Source organism: Anguilla anguilla, chromosome 7, assembly GCF_013347855.1.
Source record: "Anguilla anguilla isolate fAngAng1 chromosome 7, fAngAng1.pri, whole genome shotgun sequence".
In the NCBI taxonomy this organism is placed as follows: Eukaryota; Metazoa; Chordata; class Actinopteri; order Anguilliformes; family Anguillidae; genus Anguilla; species Anguilla anguilla.
The window spans coordinates 48,727,031-48,746,880 of NC_049207.1; the positions used below are offsets into that span (position 1 = coordinate 48,727,031).

The 19,850-nt window shown below is 41.7% G+C and overlaps 1 protein-coding gene and 1 long non-coding RNA gene across 2 annotated transcripts; one reads left to right on the plus strand and one right to left on the minus strand.

The window, feature by feature from the left end:
* Positions 1-6,649: 6,649 nt before the first annotated feature.
* Positions 6,650-10,385, minus strand: LOC118231159 (probable G protein-coupled receptor 85). Its single transcript, XM_035424713.1, has 3 exons — positions 10,301-10,385; positions 9,477-9,533; positions 6,650-8,184 (listed from the first exon to the last, which is right to left on the minus strand). The coding sequence occupies exon 3, from the start codon at positions 8,030-8,032 to the stop codon at positions 6,896-6,898; it is 1,137 nt and encodes a 378-aa protein (XP_035280604.1). The 5' UTR covers positions 8,033-8,184; positions 9,477-9,533; positions 10,301-10,385; the 3' UTR covers positions 6,650-6,895.
* A 2,006-nt stretch (positions 10,386-12,391) lies between these two features.
* LOC118230991 lies at positions 12,392-17,873 on the plus strand. The gene is made up of 3 exons (XR_004765982.1): positions 12,392-12,860; positions 13,915-14,018; positions 17,517-17,873. It is a non-coding gene; the product is annotated as an uncharacterized LOC118230991 (long non-coding RNA).
* Positions 17,874-19,850: the final 1,977 nt, after the last annotated feature.

The following is a 19,850-nucleotide window of genomic DNA, read 5'->3' on the forward strand; positions in this document are numbered from 1 at the left end:
TCTCTGTTGTGATTATAATCTTCTCATGGACACAGATAAGACCACTGCATATCTGCTCAACTCTGAACATACTTTGATCTGCATCGCTGTCACTCAACAAATACACACTTTCTTTTTTCAGGTCCTCCAGGAAACAAAAAGACAAGCTGTATCTCTCATTCGGGACCTTTGGGTTGCCAGAATTCAAAGGAAACCATAGCTCTATCCCTCTCTTCCCTCTTTCTCCGAAGAACGGGAATATCGCAGGATGCTCAGGAAGGAAAGAGCGTACTCATAGGCCCTCCTTCCTCACCTTGAGGAAGACCTGCACTGGCAGATATTTCTCGCTCTTCATCTCCTCTGTCAGTTTTATGACTCTCATACCAGATTGCTAATGAGGTAAATTAAAACCTGTGAAGATGACACATGCACACACAAATGGACACAGATGCACGTGCACACACACGGGCACACACACACGCATAAAAACACGCATTTGCACACAAACACACACACACACACATGCACGCAAACAAACAGACACACACACACACACAGACAAACAAACACACACACACACATACATGAACACATGCATACACACACAAAAACACATGGGCACACACTTTCCCATTTCCCTGCTGTAGATACATAGTCAAAGGAACACCATGATATCAGCACGATGTCCATGCTGGGATTAACATGATATCAGCACAATGTCCATGCTGGGATTAACATGATATCAACAGGATGTCCATTCTGGGATTAACATGATATAAGAAAGATGTCCATGCCAAGAATATTGTGATATCAGCAGGATGCCCATGGTGGGAACAACATGATATCAGCAGGACGTCTGTGATGGGATTAAAATGATATCAGCAGAATAAAACAAAATAAAAAATGTTCTATGTCTAAGTGTTGGCAGAGCGGGAGAGACAGCACCTCATGTGGCCATTAGCATAAGTGCATCTTACCATTTCATTTTACGCTATTGTCTATTTTGAAGCTATTAATTCCATAAATCATTATTAATATTCAAGCAAGATGAGGTTTCAAAGGGTAACAGAACTGCAGATTTTAAAGATTGTTGGTCATTGCAGAAATGGACTGGCACTCAAACATCCCTGAATATCTCGTTCACCGTAATCTTCACTGAAAGATTCAACTCGTTTATGAGGCAAAAGCCAAACCTAGGATAAGCAAGTATATTACCTATTGTAGGCCCCAAGGGACTGATGCATATCGTGGTTTTATTTTCCCACAGCAGGCTCTGTCCTTTTTACATATTGCAGCATAGCTTTTTGGTGGCTTATCACATTTGAATTCACTACAGACATGTTTCAGAACACAAGAAAGGGCAGATCAGCCTGGCATCTAATCTGAAGACTCCTTGTGGCTTGATTATGAATGTTTTTGAAAAGACCGACATGGCAAAATATCAGAAGGTTGTAATTATGCAAAAATGAAGAAGAATGGATGTTTAACATACAAATAGATATATATAAAAGGCAGTTCCGTTTCTCCCTTCCAAATCCCAACCCCCGGTGTAATGTCTTTGAGTATATGACACATCAAAAATCTAGCTTTGAAGCAAGCAATATATTCTGTACATGGACAGCATGCTAATAGTAAATGAGAAGATACAGTTCTTTAATCTGATTCGACAGAAAACAAAAAGAAAAGAAAATACTGAAGACTCATGTCCCAGAGCTACATGGCTGGTCTACTTTCCACAGTCATGAACCAAAGCAAAAACTAGCCTCTAAAGAGAGAGATCAGCACCCCAGTTAAGAACACAGATTCCTATTGGCTCACTCATTGCACCAGCTAAATTGTATTATGTTTGACGATTGCAGTCAGGTCAATTAAGAAAATGTTTCAGTACCTTCTGATCTTCACCTGAGCATGGAGTACAAATGCATTCATGGTTTTCTAATGAAGGTCAAAACTCATTGAAAAGATATGACAAGATGACCTCATTTTAATGGCAATGGCAAAAACACAGTTCAATTCTGCTACTGCAGTGAATGCATCTGCATTTCAATTACTGTGTCCAATTGTTTGCCTCCGTCCTCCTCAGGAGCTGGTAACTTTTCGAAGGTTTTACCATCAGTCTCTGCTCACCTCCAGTCTCAAAGAACCAGCTGGTTTGGCTGGCTTTTCTTTCCAACTTAACGTCTGCAAATTATTTTGTCCTAAGACACCAGGTGAGACCCAGGTGTGGTGAGTTAACTGTGTAATCAACCCAATTAATTGATCAATTGATTCAACAGCTGGGTAACAATGGAAATCAGCAGATTCTATCGCCCACTTAGGTCACGTTTGGCCACCTCTACTGGCAGCTGCATGGCAAAAAAAAAAAAAATGTTTTCATGGCAGCTGCACTTCACATTGTAAAACTTTGTTTAAATCAAGCTCTACATTACCCCCCCCCCCCCCTTTTATTGTACAGATGGATTAACTGTATTGTATTGATTGTGCATTAATCATTTAAGATGCCTCCCAGGAAGAAAACATGAACCTCTGGTACCCCCTCCCACTTAATCCTGTATGTTAGGCCTAAAGGATCAGGCACGAGCCGATACACGTGACATATTTCATCAAACAGGCTAATATGAGGGCTATTATGGACCAAGCATCCCTAACACAAAACCACAAAACTATCAGAAAGGGTTGTCTGATCAGGACACCACACAGTTAATAAGAGGGTTTATATGAAGCATGTGGCAATATCTGTGGTGAATTGGATCCTTGTCAGGAGGGTAGCATTTCTATCTGGAATAGCCTGTTCAAGCCTGAAGGGTCCACTTGTTTTTTGTTGTTGTTGTTATTGGCGCGTCTTCCATTTTGTGAGCTGTCGGGCTGAAATCGCCCGTGGGGTCTCCTTAAAGAGGGTCGAGGTCCTGTGGGTGCAAACGATTGCTAAAACGAACATGGAAAAAAATAGGCTCGTTTCATGCAAAAAAAACCAAAAAACTAAACAAAAAAAAAACAATAAATTAAATAACATGGCCTTTAAAAACGAATGTTATTTAAACGAGAGTTAAGCAGTGGATTTTACCATTGGCATTGCCAATAAATCTGTACTGACCTCATGTCCGCAAAGAAAGCATCATGCCATCATTATTTGGAAAATTACACAAATATATAAATGCAGTTGTTTCCTAGAAGGCGCTATGCTTTAGATGATGCTGATGAAGTGCATCCATTCAGAAATGAATTCCCATTGAAAGATCAATCGGTTAATATACCTGCTCCGCATCTGAGGAGTCCTATTCACTAGGCTATCAATTCATCAAAAGAGCATTCAGCCATCAAAACATCATACTTCAGTAAACAAAACTGGGACAGGTACAATAACTCCAAGGTATGTAAATAAAAAAACAATTAAAACATGAAATATACACAGCATTGGTCATATTCAAGTTTAATTTTACAGCACCACTAATGACAAGAGAGAGTGGCTAGTGCATTAAGTAATATGTATTTTTCTATTTTATACTATGTATTCTTTCTATTTTCTTTTTTATTTAGCCAGAGGAAAGGAGAGAGGGTCACCAAAAGAGAAGGGTCCACAGCACAGAAGGCGCTATCATGGGGAATCGAACCTCTGGCCACCCGGAGGAATTCATGCATGGGTTTACAGTTTCCTGTCTTACACACTACACCACACAGTCGCCCTTTAGAAGAACATTTAGTGCTGATGTCAACAACATTAAATTAAGAACAGTTTGCTATGAGGTTGTGGTTTTATGTATTTATACATAACAAACAATTTGGGACATTAAGCAATGGCCTGTTTGCTTGTTTCAATTAATACTGTGGGTCATATCAGCAATTAATGCAAGCCGGATGCCATTAACTCAATAATGCATTGTCTGTAATATTCACTCAGTGAGAAAACAAATTTTTGATAACCCGAGCGAACCTGCACCTTAATTTGTGTGTAAGATGAGCTTCTTCATTAAAAACCATGTAACTATTGCTACCATCATCATGTAAAAAAAGACATGACCATTCAAGCACACTCCAATTCACAGAATTCCGGACAACAACCCATATTTATACAGGCCACCATTTTATTGTTTGCTTCAAAGCCCTTGTCAGGAAAAAAAAAAAAAAAAACCCATGAAATGTACATGTCCATTTAACCTCAGCGTCCGCTGCTCTGGAAATCACGCGGGGTGTTCAAAAAACCGCAAGCACACGGCCAGGTGTGATCTGTTTCCGTCCGCAGTGCATGAGACACGAAATCTGAACATTACAATGCCTCCCCCAACGTCACCCCCCCCCCCACCCCAACCCCCCGGGGAAGACCGCAAAAAATGTAAATGGATACAAGACGAGCACTGAGCGGGACAGAGACCTTTTTACCGAAGCATTAACGACAGCGTTCCAAACAAAGGGCCTGGGCTCTCGCCTGGCGGAGAGCTGACCTTTTTAAGATTTCCAGGTCAGCGGCAGCCGCGCGAAAACGAGATTCCGTGTCCCAGTGTCACGTTAGATCCGGATAGCACGCGAGAGGTGACGTTTTTGCATAATTGTCGCCTGCGCTCGATGGCGCGAAACAAAGGGGGGGAAAAAAAATATTATCACAAAGCCATCGTGACTCGAGAGAAAAAAACAAACAAACAGGATGGTTTCACTCCACAATGGTTCAGAGAACGCACAGACACAAGTCTTGGGCACACCAGGGGGACAAAGAGGTTGGCACGCTAGCGCATATAATCAGAAAACAGTCTGAGAATGTGGAATACATTACTGAGCATCAGCGCGTGCCAGTGAGGCGTATATCACTCCTACCAGTTTAAAACATACGATCCTACTGTATAATTACAAATAAATTTTCTTCCCAGACGTACTAGTCAAATATATTATTGTTCAGAAGATGGAGCGGTGCTGCTTGGCCCAAATAACATAGAACAGTAACGTGTAATCACCCGCCGAGAAAAGCAATTTTATTCTTTTTTACGCTTTTGGCTTTGTGATAAAAAGCAAACAAACAAAACAAAACAAAAAAAACAAAAAATGAAACCTCAAAGCTTCTGATAAATGCTTCAGCTCAGAATCTTGCCACCGGTGGGAAACAGAAGGCGGTGTGTAAGGAACAATCACACCAATGATTGGCACAGCTCATTGGGTCCAAACAGAATGGCTGGCTGGTAAACAGGGCCATTTGTAACTCAAGACAGGAAGGTAATGCGGGGAAATTAATCCAAATCATGCCTAGACATTTCCACGCTCAACAAACGTCTTTTTTTTTTTTGACACACTAGACGAAACACACGGCAGTTATCCGCACAAAGTATTTCTTTTAAGCATGTGAATATAAAAAAAAAGTTAAAAAAAATAATTTTAAAAAATAAACAGATTTTCAAAATGTAAAATTTTATTTCCAAAATGTAAGCAGAACAGATCACACATGTAACTTTTGGCAAATGCAATCCTAAACTGAAAATTGTACCTACGTCCCACCCTTCAAAATGAAAGACTTACACAATAATATTCCACCTATCTCTAAAATACAAAAAAATCATAAATATTAAAATGGCCACAAGAGACAAAGGAAGTAATTCAAAACAATCATAAGAGAAAAAGTACAGAAAGTATAAACAAGAAAGTGTGCCTTAAATACAATACTTTTTTCTTTTCTTTTTTTTTTTTACAAATTGTGCAACATTTCATACTAAGGCTCTGGTCTTGATGTGGCAACTGTTTTGACACACAGGAACACACACAAGCTTCCTGTGCTCTGAGCATACTGGTACGTACAGCAAACCCTTAAATAAAAATAGGCCACCGTTGCAGTGAAGGGTCTCTAATGGGGTCCACAAGAAGAATTTTGGAAAAGCATTTAAATGATCATGCGCTTCAAACTGATGTAAAACAGTTTTTTTTTAATGCCTAAAGCTTTCTCCATTGCAAAACATCTACATTTAACCTTTAAGGCAGAAATACCTGGGGTGGCATCAGAAAGACTGTATCTACACATACTTAAACAGTGTTCTGTGTCCTCAAATGGATGACTGTGACACAATTTCTTTACTGTTCATTTGGGAGTTTGTTTTCAAAAGAAAGGTTTTACCCAAAACATTTGTCATTTTAACTCCCAATAATTTAGAAAAAAATGTAGAGAAAGAAAATTGTCAGTCAATAGGGAAATATGAATCATAAAACTACAATAAATAAGTTCTAATTAAGTTGCAACTTCAATAGCACATAACATTACCCCTTTTGCACACCCCCTCTCCACCCCACCCCCCCTTCCCCCCCGCGCTCATGAATGAAAATTAACACTTACATCAAAATCAATTTTTATCCTCTTGAGAAGGTGTACTCCAACCATGTTGGCTACCCAGGAGATCATTTGCTTTACGTACAGCAAATGAGAAGTCTGTAATTAAAGCATTCATTGTTTAATCTGAAGAAGGAGGGGGGAATGTCCTTGCAATGCAACTGTAGAGAAAAAACTGCATCTCTGTGTCTTCTCTTTAGTGCAAGTTTTAAACGTAAAACAACTGTAATGATTCCTCAGAGGTAATGTTTTTTTTTCTTTAAAAAAAAAATTATAACATGAAATAGTTCAAATATCCAATGCGACTGCCCTTTTTTGTTTTTGTTTTGAAATAAAATTTTTTTTTTTTTTTGCTTTGTAGCTTCCAACAGCTTTCCACAGCGAATGGTTTATTAGAACATAAACTCAGGAGGGCTCACCATTTTCCTGTGAGTGTCATAGATCTTCTGCTCTCCTTCACCTTTTCCCATTGTGGTAGGCTTTTTTTTTCTCATAACCATATTCTGAAAAAAAAAGGTGATTGACAGTCCGACTTCTGCCAGCTCAAGGAGGAGAAAGACAAAGGGAAAGGAACTGTACAGCAGGGCCTGACCAGAGATCAATCACAGAACCATTTCTTCATATAACACAGTAGGGTTCCCTTGGTAACCTGGATTTTCTGCAGTAAAGCAGGGTGGTGCTGAAACAGCGCCTCAGCTCCCGATTGGAGAAGATGCAGATGAAGGGGTTGACCCCGGCCTGGGCGAAGCTCATCCAGACGGCTGCAGTCAGGTACCCGGCGGGCACCACGGGGCCCCTGGCGAACACCCTCCAGTAGCAGGCCACCAGGTAGGGCCCCCAGAGCGCCAGGAAGAAGAAGGTGACGGCGTAGAACATCCTGCTTATCCTCTTTTCCGTTTTGAACTCGTCCAGCACCAGCAGGCGCCGCCGCCCCGCCGCGTTGGTGTTCTGCCGGATCCCCAGCAGGGTGGGCGGGGTGGGGCCCCTGCCGAATCCCGCCAGCCAGTTGGCGGCCGCCTGGCCGCTGGCCCCGGGCCCGTGGAAGGTCCAGTTCTGGCTGACGGCCGGCACGAACTGCACCGGCTTCATCTTCCGCCGGTCGTGGACGAAGAAGATGAGCTTGAGGTAGACGAGCTGCGTGGCGAGGAGGATGAGGGCCAGCAGCAGCATGAAGCCCAGCGAGTCGTTGGCCCTGAAGGAGCGGTGCTGGAACGTGCACTGGTCCTCCTCCCGGATGAAGGAGTACGTCCCCACGTCCAGCACCGGCGGGAACGCCATGGCGACGGACAGCGTCCACACCATGCAGATGACGGCCAGGCAGGTCCAGAAGGTGAGCCGCTTGGTGTAGAAGCGGTGGTGCGCGATGGCCAGGTAGCGCGTGACGCTGACGCAGAAGAGCATGAAGGCGGTGTGGAAGCAGGAGAGCACGCCCAGGAAGGCGATCACCTTGCAGGTGAGCGTGCCGTACGTCCAGGCCGAGCCGTTCTTGACGGAGGTGAAGACGAAGGGGAAGCAGACGGCGGAGCGCAGGATGTCCGAGGCGCACAGGTCCAGCAGGAAGTAGTAGGGCGCCCTGTGCAGGCTCTTGTCTTTCACCAGGAGGATGGAGATCAGGAGGTTGCCCACCACGCCGACGCCGATGATGAATCCCAGGGAGGTCAGTTTGAGGAAGGTGGCCAGTGGGGAGACACTCTGCAGGAAGCTGTGGTCGGCCGCATGGCTGTAGTTCGCCATAGATGGAGGAGGAGGAATCATGAGATACTAGCTTTCAATCAAGTCTCATGATCCGGAGGCACGGGAGGGGGAAGGGATAGATCCGTCGCTGTGCTTTAAAGTACAATCCAGGCTCGCGAGCAGCCCCTCTTGTAAGGCATCCTTTATTCTTTTGTCTCATCACACCTAAATCCCTGGGAAAAATGGTATCCACCGATCAGAACTTCCTCAAAGAGACCAGACCGGTTTCATTACACTCTCTCGAGACCGTTAGGTATGAAGCCGCCAGATAGGTGATACGTCTCCTCATTCTTTATCTCCTTCATTTTCCTTTTCAACGATATGGCAAATTGGATTTAAAATGGTATGCAGTCACTGCAGAGCAACATGCCCCAGCGTAGCTATATCATTCGACTATTCGGCTCAATAAAACACCAATATTAATCCGTATTACAATGACGGAACATTTAGTGTCTACCTGTGTAAAATGTTGGCGCACAGTCATAAAACAAAAATTAATCATGATTTAAAAAGTCCAACCATCACTAAAAAAAGGTTTGCATTTCACCGTCTATGTCAGTGGTCCTATTCCTTCGAGAGGAACTCGGGATTAAAATGAGGCTAAATCGGGTTACATTTTATAACGGTTGAAACATTTATAGTCTACAAATGCAGCAAGAATGCTGTTGATCACACCCAAAGATCCTGCAGAATTTATGTATCTACCGTTAACCGGGAGCAGCCTCTTTCGGAGCTCGCAGTCTTTGTTGAAATTTAATGGAGGATGCATACAGAAATTAAGCATGAATGTTCTCGTCTGTTCAAATGTTGACTGCAATTATTCCCCGCAACTTAATCAGACATCCCTTAGATAAAGGGGCAGTTAAGCAGGGATATTATTGATCTAATTAAATTCAGGGTAAAACAAAGCTCATGACTAAACTGATCAAAACAGCAACCAGCTATACGAGCCTTCAAAATTGTGAATTCGCCTACCTTTTTATTTGCTTAATTAAGCAGCGTTTTTCGAATTCCGAGCTTCAATGGCAACAAAGTCGAGCCAAAGAATGCATGGAGAATTCACATAGGACACATAAACGCGATTGTTACAATCACACGTACACGAACCCTCAGTTATAAAAGGTCGCTGTGCAATGTAGCATTTTGAATACAAAATACCTTGATTATGCTACTATTTAAATACAGCGTTCAAGGCTTCTTGACAAACAGCTTCTTCTCCCGAAAAAGTACCTTACATAGTATAATGGATTTCTTTCGCGTATTTTTGTCATGCAATGTGCAGAATTCCTCCCCGTTGCATTTCTGTCAAATGTAAAATATTAGACAGCACATTCACTGTAGCGAAACGGTACGTCCATTAAGCAGAACAATTTGTTAGTACTAGCTATGTATTGACTGCTATTTATGCAACAATTCAAGGCCAAGAGAAAGATAACGACAGCTGGTATATTAATTAAAACCATACCTGTTGATTCCCCTCTTTGTTTCCCTGGACGTTATTTATATTGCAGAAGTCACTTTGCTGTAAAAAAAAAAATCTTGGTTTTGTTGCCCGTTCTCTTTTTTCCACAGTGAATATACAGTAAACGGCAAGGAGAGAGCATGCGCACTGATCCTATTTGTGATCCAAGCCGCGTCTTGTCTCTTGTTGCAGCAGGACGGTTTCTCCCGGCAACATCTGCTCAATAAGGGCAGCATCAGTACCCTTACATTTTCTTCATCAATAACACAGTCAGGCATCGTGTGCTACCTGCTGTCATTTTCAGCCGAAGCGACGCGAATTGACTCGTTGCGTTCATTTTTCAATCTCGATGTGAGCATTAGCCTAACAGCGTCTAGATACGAACACTATTACTACCTTTCCCCCGAAGCACTGCGTTCACCGCCCAGCACACAACTGAGGGTTTGCACGTTTTAAAAATGAAGATATATGTTATCAGCCTTCTGTGTTTTCCTGTCGACAATTCCATGCAATTCCATTCTCGTCACTACTGATCACGATTACGACTGCTGAAAACACACCACGGCATGGAATGGTTAAACCCTGTAGTTTAGATAAAAATAACAAAATCAAAAAAATAAAAATCGGAATAAGAAACTTCCTACGCGCGACAGACGATGGATTTACGCACAAATTCTAAAAGGTTAATGCCCACATCGCAGTTGTAGCGTCGTTGCAGTATGTTTTCGTCAGAAAACTCGTCATCAAACAATTGTTAACAAAAGTCGATGTATTGTGTAAGTTGTGCGTTCTAGGAGACGTGAACTCATAGCCCTGAACCCACCCACCTCCTGTTCTCTTAATCTATCATCTCCCTCGCCTCTCACATTATTTAACTCATTTCTGCGGGCTCGTTCCATAACCGTCTCACAGGTGTACGTCACAGTAAGAAAAACTGAGCTTGATGTTCTTGCAGGACAGCAAAAATGGCTCCCATTGCAGAAAATAGTCTAATCAGTGGGTACAGGTGGGAGGATGCCTTGGGCTTCAAATGTCGGGTGAAAGTGCAGATGAAATTACTACTTGCCTCATGTCCCTTACAGTTCTAAGGTGTTTGTTTTTGCAATTATAAAGTGGCAAGCACCTGTTCATCTGAGAAAGCCTCACACAGGTAAGGACATTTTTTTTCTGTATTTTGCTAACGTAGCAAAGACAAAAAAGTAATGGTTAACAAATGTGTTAAACTGCAATGTCTAAAGATTGACACACCCCCCCCCCCCCCCCCCCCCACACACACACACACACACACACACAAACACAAACAAAGTAAGAGTTGCTTAAAATATTTATTTAAAAAGACTAACATGTTCAAAGCAATCCAATCCATTCAACTGATCACTTCTGTTCAGTATTAGTAAACAGTGTGAGTATGCAGAATGGTCGTACTGGGAAAATTCACTGCATCTGACAATTTTGTTGACATTTCACACCATCTGTGGGAAGATGACAAAGCTGTTGTTTGATTTGTGTGCAGTAATTAAATGTATTACAAAACAGTAAACACATAGTGCTAAAGCTCCTGTGCTTGTGTGCGTGCGATTCCCCACCCCCACCCAGTCCTCTGCTCCTGTGCACACACACACACACAAAGCATTAATATTTGGGGACCTTCTTCTCCATTTGTTTTTCATCCACAAGACTCCTTCACAAAGCAGGCCTGAGGTGTCAGCCAGTAAAATAACCCATCCAATCACACTTCACGATTCAAAATACTTCCGGAAGTTCATTGGCTAACTCCTTAATCTCATTTCTGATCCCCCAGCCACAGGTCCTCTGATCATGTGCAGATGTGGCCAAATTAAGGTGTCTCCATAAAAGTGACTTCATTTCAATCAGAGCAATTTCTATTATGTAGCAAATTGGAGTACCTGCATGTCAACACCCCCCCATCCCCCCAAACTCAAACCAATTTTTCCAACATCTGGTCCAATGTAGGCCTACAAGCTTCAACCATGAAACATATTCAAAGGATGATGAATATTTAGAAAACTGAAAACTCAGAGGGTGTATTTTTGTAAATGAATAATCTTGTGAACCACGCCATATATGAAGAGTGTGGGTTTTCATAGGTTTGGACTGGAATACTATCTCTTCATAAGATGCACCATACCCTCTGTGTGACAGAATGGGGCAAACTAAACAGGTAGAATGATTAGTTTATGTATTTTGTATTATACGATTTATGTATGAAATATGTTACACATTTCCTTACTTCTTACAGGGCACATGTTTAAAATGAAATATCATAGATAGTAATAAAGAACATAATTTTAACCAAAAAATGCTATGAAGTAAATAACAAAAGCAATGATTTGCACCGAAGTTAAAACCAAGCAATAATGTATGATATTCATCGGCGTGATCAATAAACAGGCCCTACTGTCGTGTAAAATGTAACCAATAGAAGTTCATTCATTTTTATTTTTACCGCAATGGAAAGCATTGTATATAGGCCTAACCGAAAACATTCCAACCCAAAACATCCCAGTTAGTTCCGGACACATTCGTTTATGCATCATACATACAAAAACTCAGCTATTGCATTGTCACAAAAGAAAGAAAAGGTTAGGAATACAATGTCTTCTCGATATGTCAAAACCGTAGCTGTAGTTCTCTTGATAGCGGTTTCCTGTAGAGCATACATTTTGAGCATGCCTTTGCTCAGTTGAATAAGTGGTCCTGCGTTCTTCCTTTTAATTTTCTTCTTCCTGGTCTTCTCGCTCTTTTCGTTCCATTCGCATTAGGCCCGATACCAAGTCTTTTTAAAGCAGCGCAAAATAGTTTTGTCTCTCCTTTCGTGGAAACTAAGAATCATTCAGTTGTTATTCATTTTGCGAGGATCATTTAGCTTTAGTATGCTAAAGCTCAAGGCGGCCATAGCAACACGCATCTTTAGTTGTAACTGCGGGCCTGTCAACCGGGCTGCACTAGAAGGCGTATCAGAGTCACAGTTGTCCGTTTGTCCTTCGTGCGTACCAGCCTAGGCATGCACAGAAACCCACCACCGTGATAGCCATTCCCAGGAGAAGAGCGACGGCATCCCCGCCGTCAAATGCCTCAACCGGCGGTATAAATGAAGTAAGCAGTAGCCACAGCATCATAAACACACCGCAGAGCCTGTTATAGGAAGCCATGTTGTATTTTCTAGAGGCTGAGCTTAGTGACGTTTTGTCAGATGATTGGGGCGCGTTTCCTGCTTGGAGGCCAATTACACTGTTGCTGTCGTGTTGCCATGTCAGTGAGGAACTGGCTTCGCTATGGCTGTTCTTATCTTCTTTCAATAATTATTCTGGAATTTGTCTGTCATGACATAAATTGCAATTGGAACTCTGGGTTTTCTTTCTTTCGGTAGGCCTAGTTTTCAACCTTGTTTTCATAAATGAAATGCTACAAATTGTTCTGCAAAATTCTGAAAGGCTTTAATGTGATAAACGTAGTCAGCTAGAGCCTTTTATACAGTGCAAAACTTTTTTTTTTTTAAATGATTTTTAAAGCCATTGAAAAAGTGTTTCAAGTGTATTTTTCAAGTAATTAAAACGGGAAATGTAAAGTTTACTAGGTGGTATACACACACTCCTTTACTAGTACTACAAAATCTTACAGTAGATCACATTTCATACAGTATACCTGAATGCTTATTTTTAATTATTAATTATTATTAATTAGCCAGAAACGTAGCAGGCTCAATGCAATCCCACATATCTGCAATATATTACGATTATACAGTTCACAGTTGTCTTTGGATCTTGAAGTAAGCCAAGGCCTAGGTGTGATTTTTTTCTTTTTCATTTTACTTCCTACAGTATAGTAGGTAATTTTTGCATGAATGTATTACTGACTTCAGTCATACACCTAAAGGAGGTAACATCATACAGGTCAAAGGTCACTCCATGATGTAGCAAGTTGCAGGGGTATTGCACCATTCAGATGTGGCCTATTGGCATAATATGAACATTTCACATAGGCTGTGTAGGAATGGAGTACTTGTTAATTACAAATGAAACAGAAGTGTATAGGCCTTATAGCATCAATGTGTCATATCACAAAAAATTAAATAAAATGAATAAATGATTCTGAGAAAAAGCCCCTCGGTGTCAAATAATTGTGTTTTTACTGGTTCTGTAGCCATAGTCATAAGACTGCCTGTTTAACAGTCGCCTATCGACCGTGGAATTTAATTTGGCAAGTCACGCAAAACACAGCCTGAAAGAAAGCCAGTCACGGTCCAAGCATATTAACCTTTAGGTGAGGGGTACTTTATCGACACCGGACAGTTATATTGTTTTTGTTTACGCTTTTGAACCACTTTAGCAATTAGGCTAACCGTCACCGTGCATATAAGTTATGCTTCACTGCACCGCTGAAAGAAATGTCTATTGCGGTTTTTCTCCCATGTCATCAGAGTCGGTGTGTCACAAATGAGTGGAGTAGTCAGTTCCAGATCGAGAACCTCGCACTGCTGTGGAACACCGCCATTTTATGTGAACGCCTCTCACAAATTCCCAGGTGGGTCACTGCTGTTGTACCCTTGAGCAATGTAGGCTACTTAACCTGAATTGCTTCGGTAAAGAACCAATTGTGTAAATGGTCAGAAGCTATAAAGTGTGTGCTGTGCTAAGGCTCTTTACTGCAGTTATCTGCCAAACAAATAAATAACAGTTATGCGGTCAGAAAAAAAAGTTCTTTCTTCTCCCATGGTGCCACTTTCAAATTATTTTTAGTAATTTATAATTCAATGCTTGTATACTGAGGTGACATACCGACATACTTTTTTGACAGCGTGCTATCTGTCAGTTTGATCAGAATGATTTGCACATTCATTCAGACTTGAAGACGGCAGGATTTCTCATTTAAGAAGTCTGAAACCTTGAACACGGTCCGATGAATAGAAAATGACAGCCATAAAAATAAGGTCTTGAGCCCAGGGAAAAATAGTTTCGTGCGAACCAAATTCTTCTGTCAGAGCTCTAAAAAGGCGGCCATTGAATGTTTTACACCTTTCCAGTGCCTGCTGGTGTGGAATTTTTCAGCAACACTACCTGTCCTCTCTACTCTTCTAAGACTTGCCAATTCATTTTTATCCCCTGTTGGGGACATGAGCCTCAAGAACCATATATTCTCCTATGCTGAAACATAGACTAGAAGGGACCTTCCATAAAAATAATAATAATAAAAAAAATTGAAAATATTTTCACTGAAACATCCAAGACACTTGTATTCTATTAAAAAATTGTAATAATTTAACTTTTTTTTTGCTAGTCTCAGGAGGATATATAAAATACAATAGACCAGTCCATCACTCCACAGAGTACAGAATTCAGAATTTCCATTCCATTCTGAATTTACGATTTAAACTAATGTCATTGCAGCAAATCAAGTGATCTGCATGTGACAGATATTTATCGTAATAGACAAGTCAATTAGTACTTTATTACAGTCATTATTATGGAAATATGGCTGTCAGGTAGAATTGTGTGAAAGGTGCTGTACAGTACTGTATATGCATTAAATTAGTTTGGCCTAAATCGGGTTTACAGTAAAATGTAGCTGCCCAAATTAAAGTGATAGTTCAAATTCTGGGATGTTTTGATTTCACCTAAGTTTCACTTTGTTTTTAATAATCAATAAGCATGGGTTATGTGGGGTATGTACTGTGACATTTGTAGAGAAAACGATACGCTGAGCGATGTGCGTGTTTGTTTTATTCATTTTCATAAATTGACTGTAAAAGGGTAATAGCTAAATTGCTCACTAATCTACTCTCAAATGATTCCATTCTTTTTTTTTTTTTGCTGAACGTTGTGATATTGTTCTCATCCTCCTAATTACCTAATTACCAACGTTCCATTGTTTTGGGGGCAAAACGCATTGAAATCTTTCCAAATCAGCAGGTTTTCCCGCTAATTAAAACGCTGTGCTACATTTCACCTTACGCCGCTAACTGACATATGGCAGGGTCAGGATTCGCGGAGTTTGCCTCTTATCAGCGAATCCGGTCAACGGGGCGATAATTTAATTAGCGCTAGCCAAGTGAACTAAAATATTGACCTTGTAAGATTGTCACACCGTTACCTGCATCCCCCCCCCCGTGCTTGGTCAGTGGCCGGTTTGGGATGAACAGCCTGTGCAGGAGCTGGACCCGGGCAGTGAAAAAACCCATTATGATGCCGAACGCGTACTTGGATGGGGGGGGGTGGGAGATTAATGGTACTGTCCTGACCCGTTAGACAAACACGCTCATTTCTATTTTTGCCCGACCCAAGGCTGATCAATTGCTACTACATTGAGGACTGGAATAAATGGGGCGCGATCGGAATGTGAGTGCATAGCGGGTAACGACTGACACCCAGGGCTGAGGTAGTGACGGCCTGTAGCGGATGTGACTGTTGCCCAGGGCTGAGGTAGTGACGGCCTGTAGCGGATGTGACTGTTGCCCAGTGGTGAGGTAGTGGCAGCCTGTAGCGGATGTGACTGTTGCCCAGGGCTGAGGTAGTGGCGGCCTGTAGCGGATGTGACTGTTGCCCAGGGCTGAGGTAGTGGCGGCCTGTAGCGGATGTGACTGTTGCCTAGTGGTGAGGTAGTGGCGGCCTGTAGCGGATGTGACTGTTCCCAGGGCTAAGGTAGCAACAATGTGTAGCGGATATGAATGACGGGGGATGTGTTACAAACAAATCTTTAAAAACTACTTTAAAATCTGTTTTAAGTCACACCAGAAAGTCAGATATTTCTGCCAGTGAAGTTCATTCTTTAGAGAACAAGAATAGGTTGCTGTTAGCTTTTCTTAGCCACCTGTACACCTGTCATCCTGTTTCTCTTTGCCTGATGATTAAAAAAAAAGTAGGCCTTTGCTCTTCAGTTTTCCTTCTTCCATTGTTCCCAGTCTAATGGAATGTATGATCAATGCTTCTGCATTCAGACCATTACTGTTCCCCTGCGCTTTACGTTCTTCTGTTGACTGATGTTTTCTCTGCTCCGTTTTCAAAGATTGGTGGGGCAAAAATTAGGCGTATATTTTGGTGATGTTGCTGTGTATGAATAATGGAAGCTGAGCTACAGTCAGTGAGCAAATTGTTCGCATTTTAGAACATAAATGTTGTAGTGCTGTCATCTAATGTACTGATGTGTTAGGAGGCTTCAGCTTGGTGGTCAGGGGTGTCAAATGAAAACTCACGCAGGTTCGAATAAGATTACCATCTTTTTGTGTGCCTCAGCAGTGAATTTTGGTGTGCTGTGATTGGGGTCGCAAACTATCTTTTGTTGGCTGGGACGTTCTGTATTTGAACCAAAAAAAAATGGTTTGTCCTGTACAGGAAGCCCTTTGTTCCTTGTTTCCCCATGTCTGGCGAATTGTACCGGCCATTTGTACCGGTGCTGGGAATTACTGTGACACACAATGGATGCCAAAGGACGTGACTGAAAATCCATTTGCCGCTCTTGTGAATAACCCGCCGAATTTGTTTTTCTGTGTAGTTATCCTGCGCTGATGTTCAGATGTTGCGCTGTGACTATTTGACTTACGCGCTCAGGATGACCTACTCTGCACTCAAAGAGACTAGACCAAAAACAGGGCCATCCCTCAGATTGTGCAAGCTTGGTAGAAACGTACAGGGCAGGATATTATGACACATGGCAGTAACAATGTTATTTAAACCTGATCTAAAACAGGCCTGAAATTAAGCTCTGAAATTCAAGGTAGCGTGCTATAAAAGTGAGTATGTGGGAAGTGGAACCCTGGGTGACCGACTGAGCGGATTCGCATCGCATTTGCTTGTTTGATTTTAGTCACTGGAAAGATATGTAATTAGACAGGCGGGCAGGCGTGATAAAAATAAAAATCATTGCTCCCTGATTACCTATGACCCATTTCATTTCGGAAAATTTAACACGGAGTGGGGGAGGGAGGCGGGCGAGGCGGCTTCGTTTCGGCGAATTTAACGGCAGCGCATTGTATGCGAGTCAGGAATCTGTGAGGCAGAATGGGGTTTTTTTTTTTTTTTTCCGTAGCCGTGGAACGAGACAGATGTTGCAGAGACGTGCAGGCCAAGAAGAGCTGAATCCCAGCGAACCTCTCCACTGCTCCTTATTGCAGGCCTCTCCTATAGCAGAGAAGAGTGTGTCTGTCCTCAGACTTCCAGGTACTGTAGGAAATCTAATTAAATGAGAACTCAACGGGAGGACTTCATTTTATTTTATTTTATTTACAGAATTAGCTTTTTTAAAAATAATACTGAAAGAGTTTAGAAAACTCATTCAGCTAGGCTGCAGAAGGATAACTGTGCATGCATGGCTATAGCACATTAGTCAGGTTAGTGATGGTGTTCTACTGAGGTTAAAGTGTGTTCCTCCTGTCTTCCATTGCAATTGGACAGTGCGCTGGTTGAGCCTTGGTCTGGCAAGTATTAAGTATTGTGCTTTGTATAATACGTATTATGTTGTTTCCATTTAAATAAAATGTATGATTGTTAAAGATGACTCATTAAGTAGTCTTTTGTGAGGAAGTGTTGATGTTGTTTCCATGGTGACTGTGACTTTCATCAAATGCCCCTCCTCCCTTTACCGATCATGCTACATAATGTAAAGTTTACTCCTCTCAGATTAGTGAATAGCCAATATTACCAGTATTACCGTGACAGACAACATTGTTGGTTGTCTCTATGCAGAGTCTTCTCGCTCCAAAATCCGCTACCGCTGGATTATCTAAGGAAAATAATAACTTGATGCGCTCCGAGTAATAGTATCGTTTCAAATGGCACTCCGGTATTTGTGTGTGAAAACAAATGTTTGTGACCGCCGGTCACCACAGATGTCACCACATCCACCAAAACTTGAAAATTATGGATAGCCTCTTTAAACATCTCCATGTTAAATTAAGGTAAAAATTTTTTTTGAGACGACAAGCCCAAGCTCTACATTTGCTTCCAGCCAGCCGCCGAAACTCAGAGAGCAGTAACAGAATCTAAGGTGTGAGAATGCGTGGGAGTAGCGGCGCCTGCTCAGATCTAAGCGGCTGGCCTTGATCTTCACTCCCCTGGGTCACAGTAAGACAGAGCAGGAGCGGATTATTGTTCCCGAAGGGCGGGAGATATCCCGGCAAACAGGCATCCTGTTTTGGGCGTCACACGCCGGAGCTACGCTCGTCTTAAAGGGGAACTCCAACCAAATATCATTATTTTACACGCTGGTCCTAAACCGTGGTGGAGGTGTGTCGATCAAAGAAATTCACTGACTACACATGTAAAAGATCTGCCCTTACTTTGCAAAGATGAAGCGAAAGCGTTTCAACATCTCGACGTACTGCTGTGACCTTTATACATACATTACATAAAGCCATGTTACTTATGAAGGCAGTATGCCAAAATATTAATATGTTCCATCCACATCTCAATAATAAAACGCTGAGTGCGACTCTATTATGAATGTTGTTTCTGTTCTTATATGTCATTGCCAGGTTTGGATACAGCCCAGTCAGGATACATGTAGAACCTTCTAGATCTTCACCAGTGGCACACTGTTGGCATTGTGCTTTTTAAATGGGTAGTAGATTAGCCCGCTAGCAGGCAGTTTAGGTTAGGCAGGCAATATGAGAATTAGCTGTCGAAAGAATGTAAAGAAGCTGGTGAATAGCCCTGTGACCAACGGAAACGTCTGTGGTTTGATAGATACTCTGAGGAGCTGATGCTCTCCCTGACAGTGAACTAGAGGAAACACATTTCAGGGTGGAGAAAATAAAAATCAAGGAAGACTAGACCTGCATATCGCCACAAAATGCTTCACGTGCCTTTGGTTCGTATTTAAAAATAAAAGATCTGCTTTTTTTGCCCAGTGTTTGGCTCCGCAGTCACAGGGCCTCCAGCAGTATTTAATTTAAATGTATGAAAATGGTCTTGTTTCAGAATCAGACCTGGGTCATACGCTCATTTTAAAATTAAAATGAGGAAGGACTGAACTCTAATTAAACCTGTGTCCACAAAAATACATTCTTTAATTCATATTTAAATGTTAAAAATCCATCTTTTATCCTTTCCTTGACTTATCAACATGGCCTCCAGCATCTTATTTAATCTTAATTTAATCTTCTTAAAATTGAGCGGTTTCACAGTCAGACCTGGAAGAAATAATTATTTTAAATGCTTTCGCACTATTAAAAAAAATATAAAAAGCCTACAGATTATCATGCAGATCAAAAAAAAAGAAACAAATATTTAAAATCTTCAGGACAAAATATCTTCTGTCATATCCTCTTGAGACTCAGAAAAGCATGTTTGTACCCTGTAGGGGACATGAGTCTCTTGTCTTGAGCTCAAAAACCACATATTCTGCAATACTGGAACCCACACA

Excerpts from the sequence above, each read along its gene's own strand:
- LOC118231159 (XM_035424713.1), bottom strand. The coding sequence starts at position 8,032 with ATGATTCCTCCTCCTCCATCTATGGCGAACTACAGCCATGCGGCCGAC.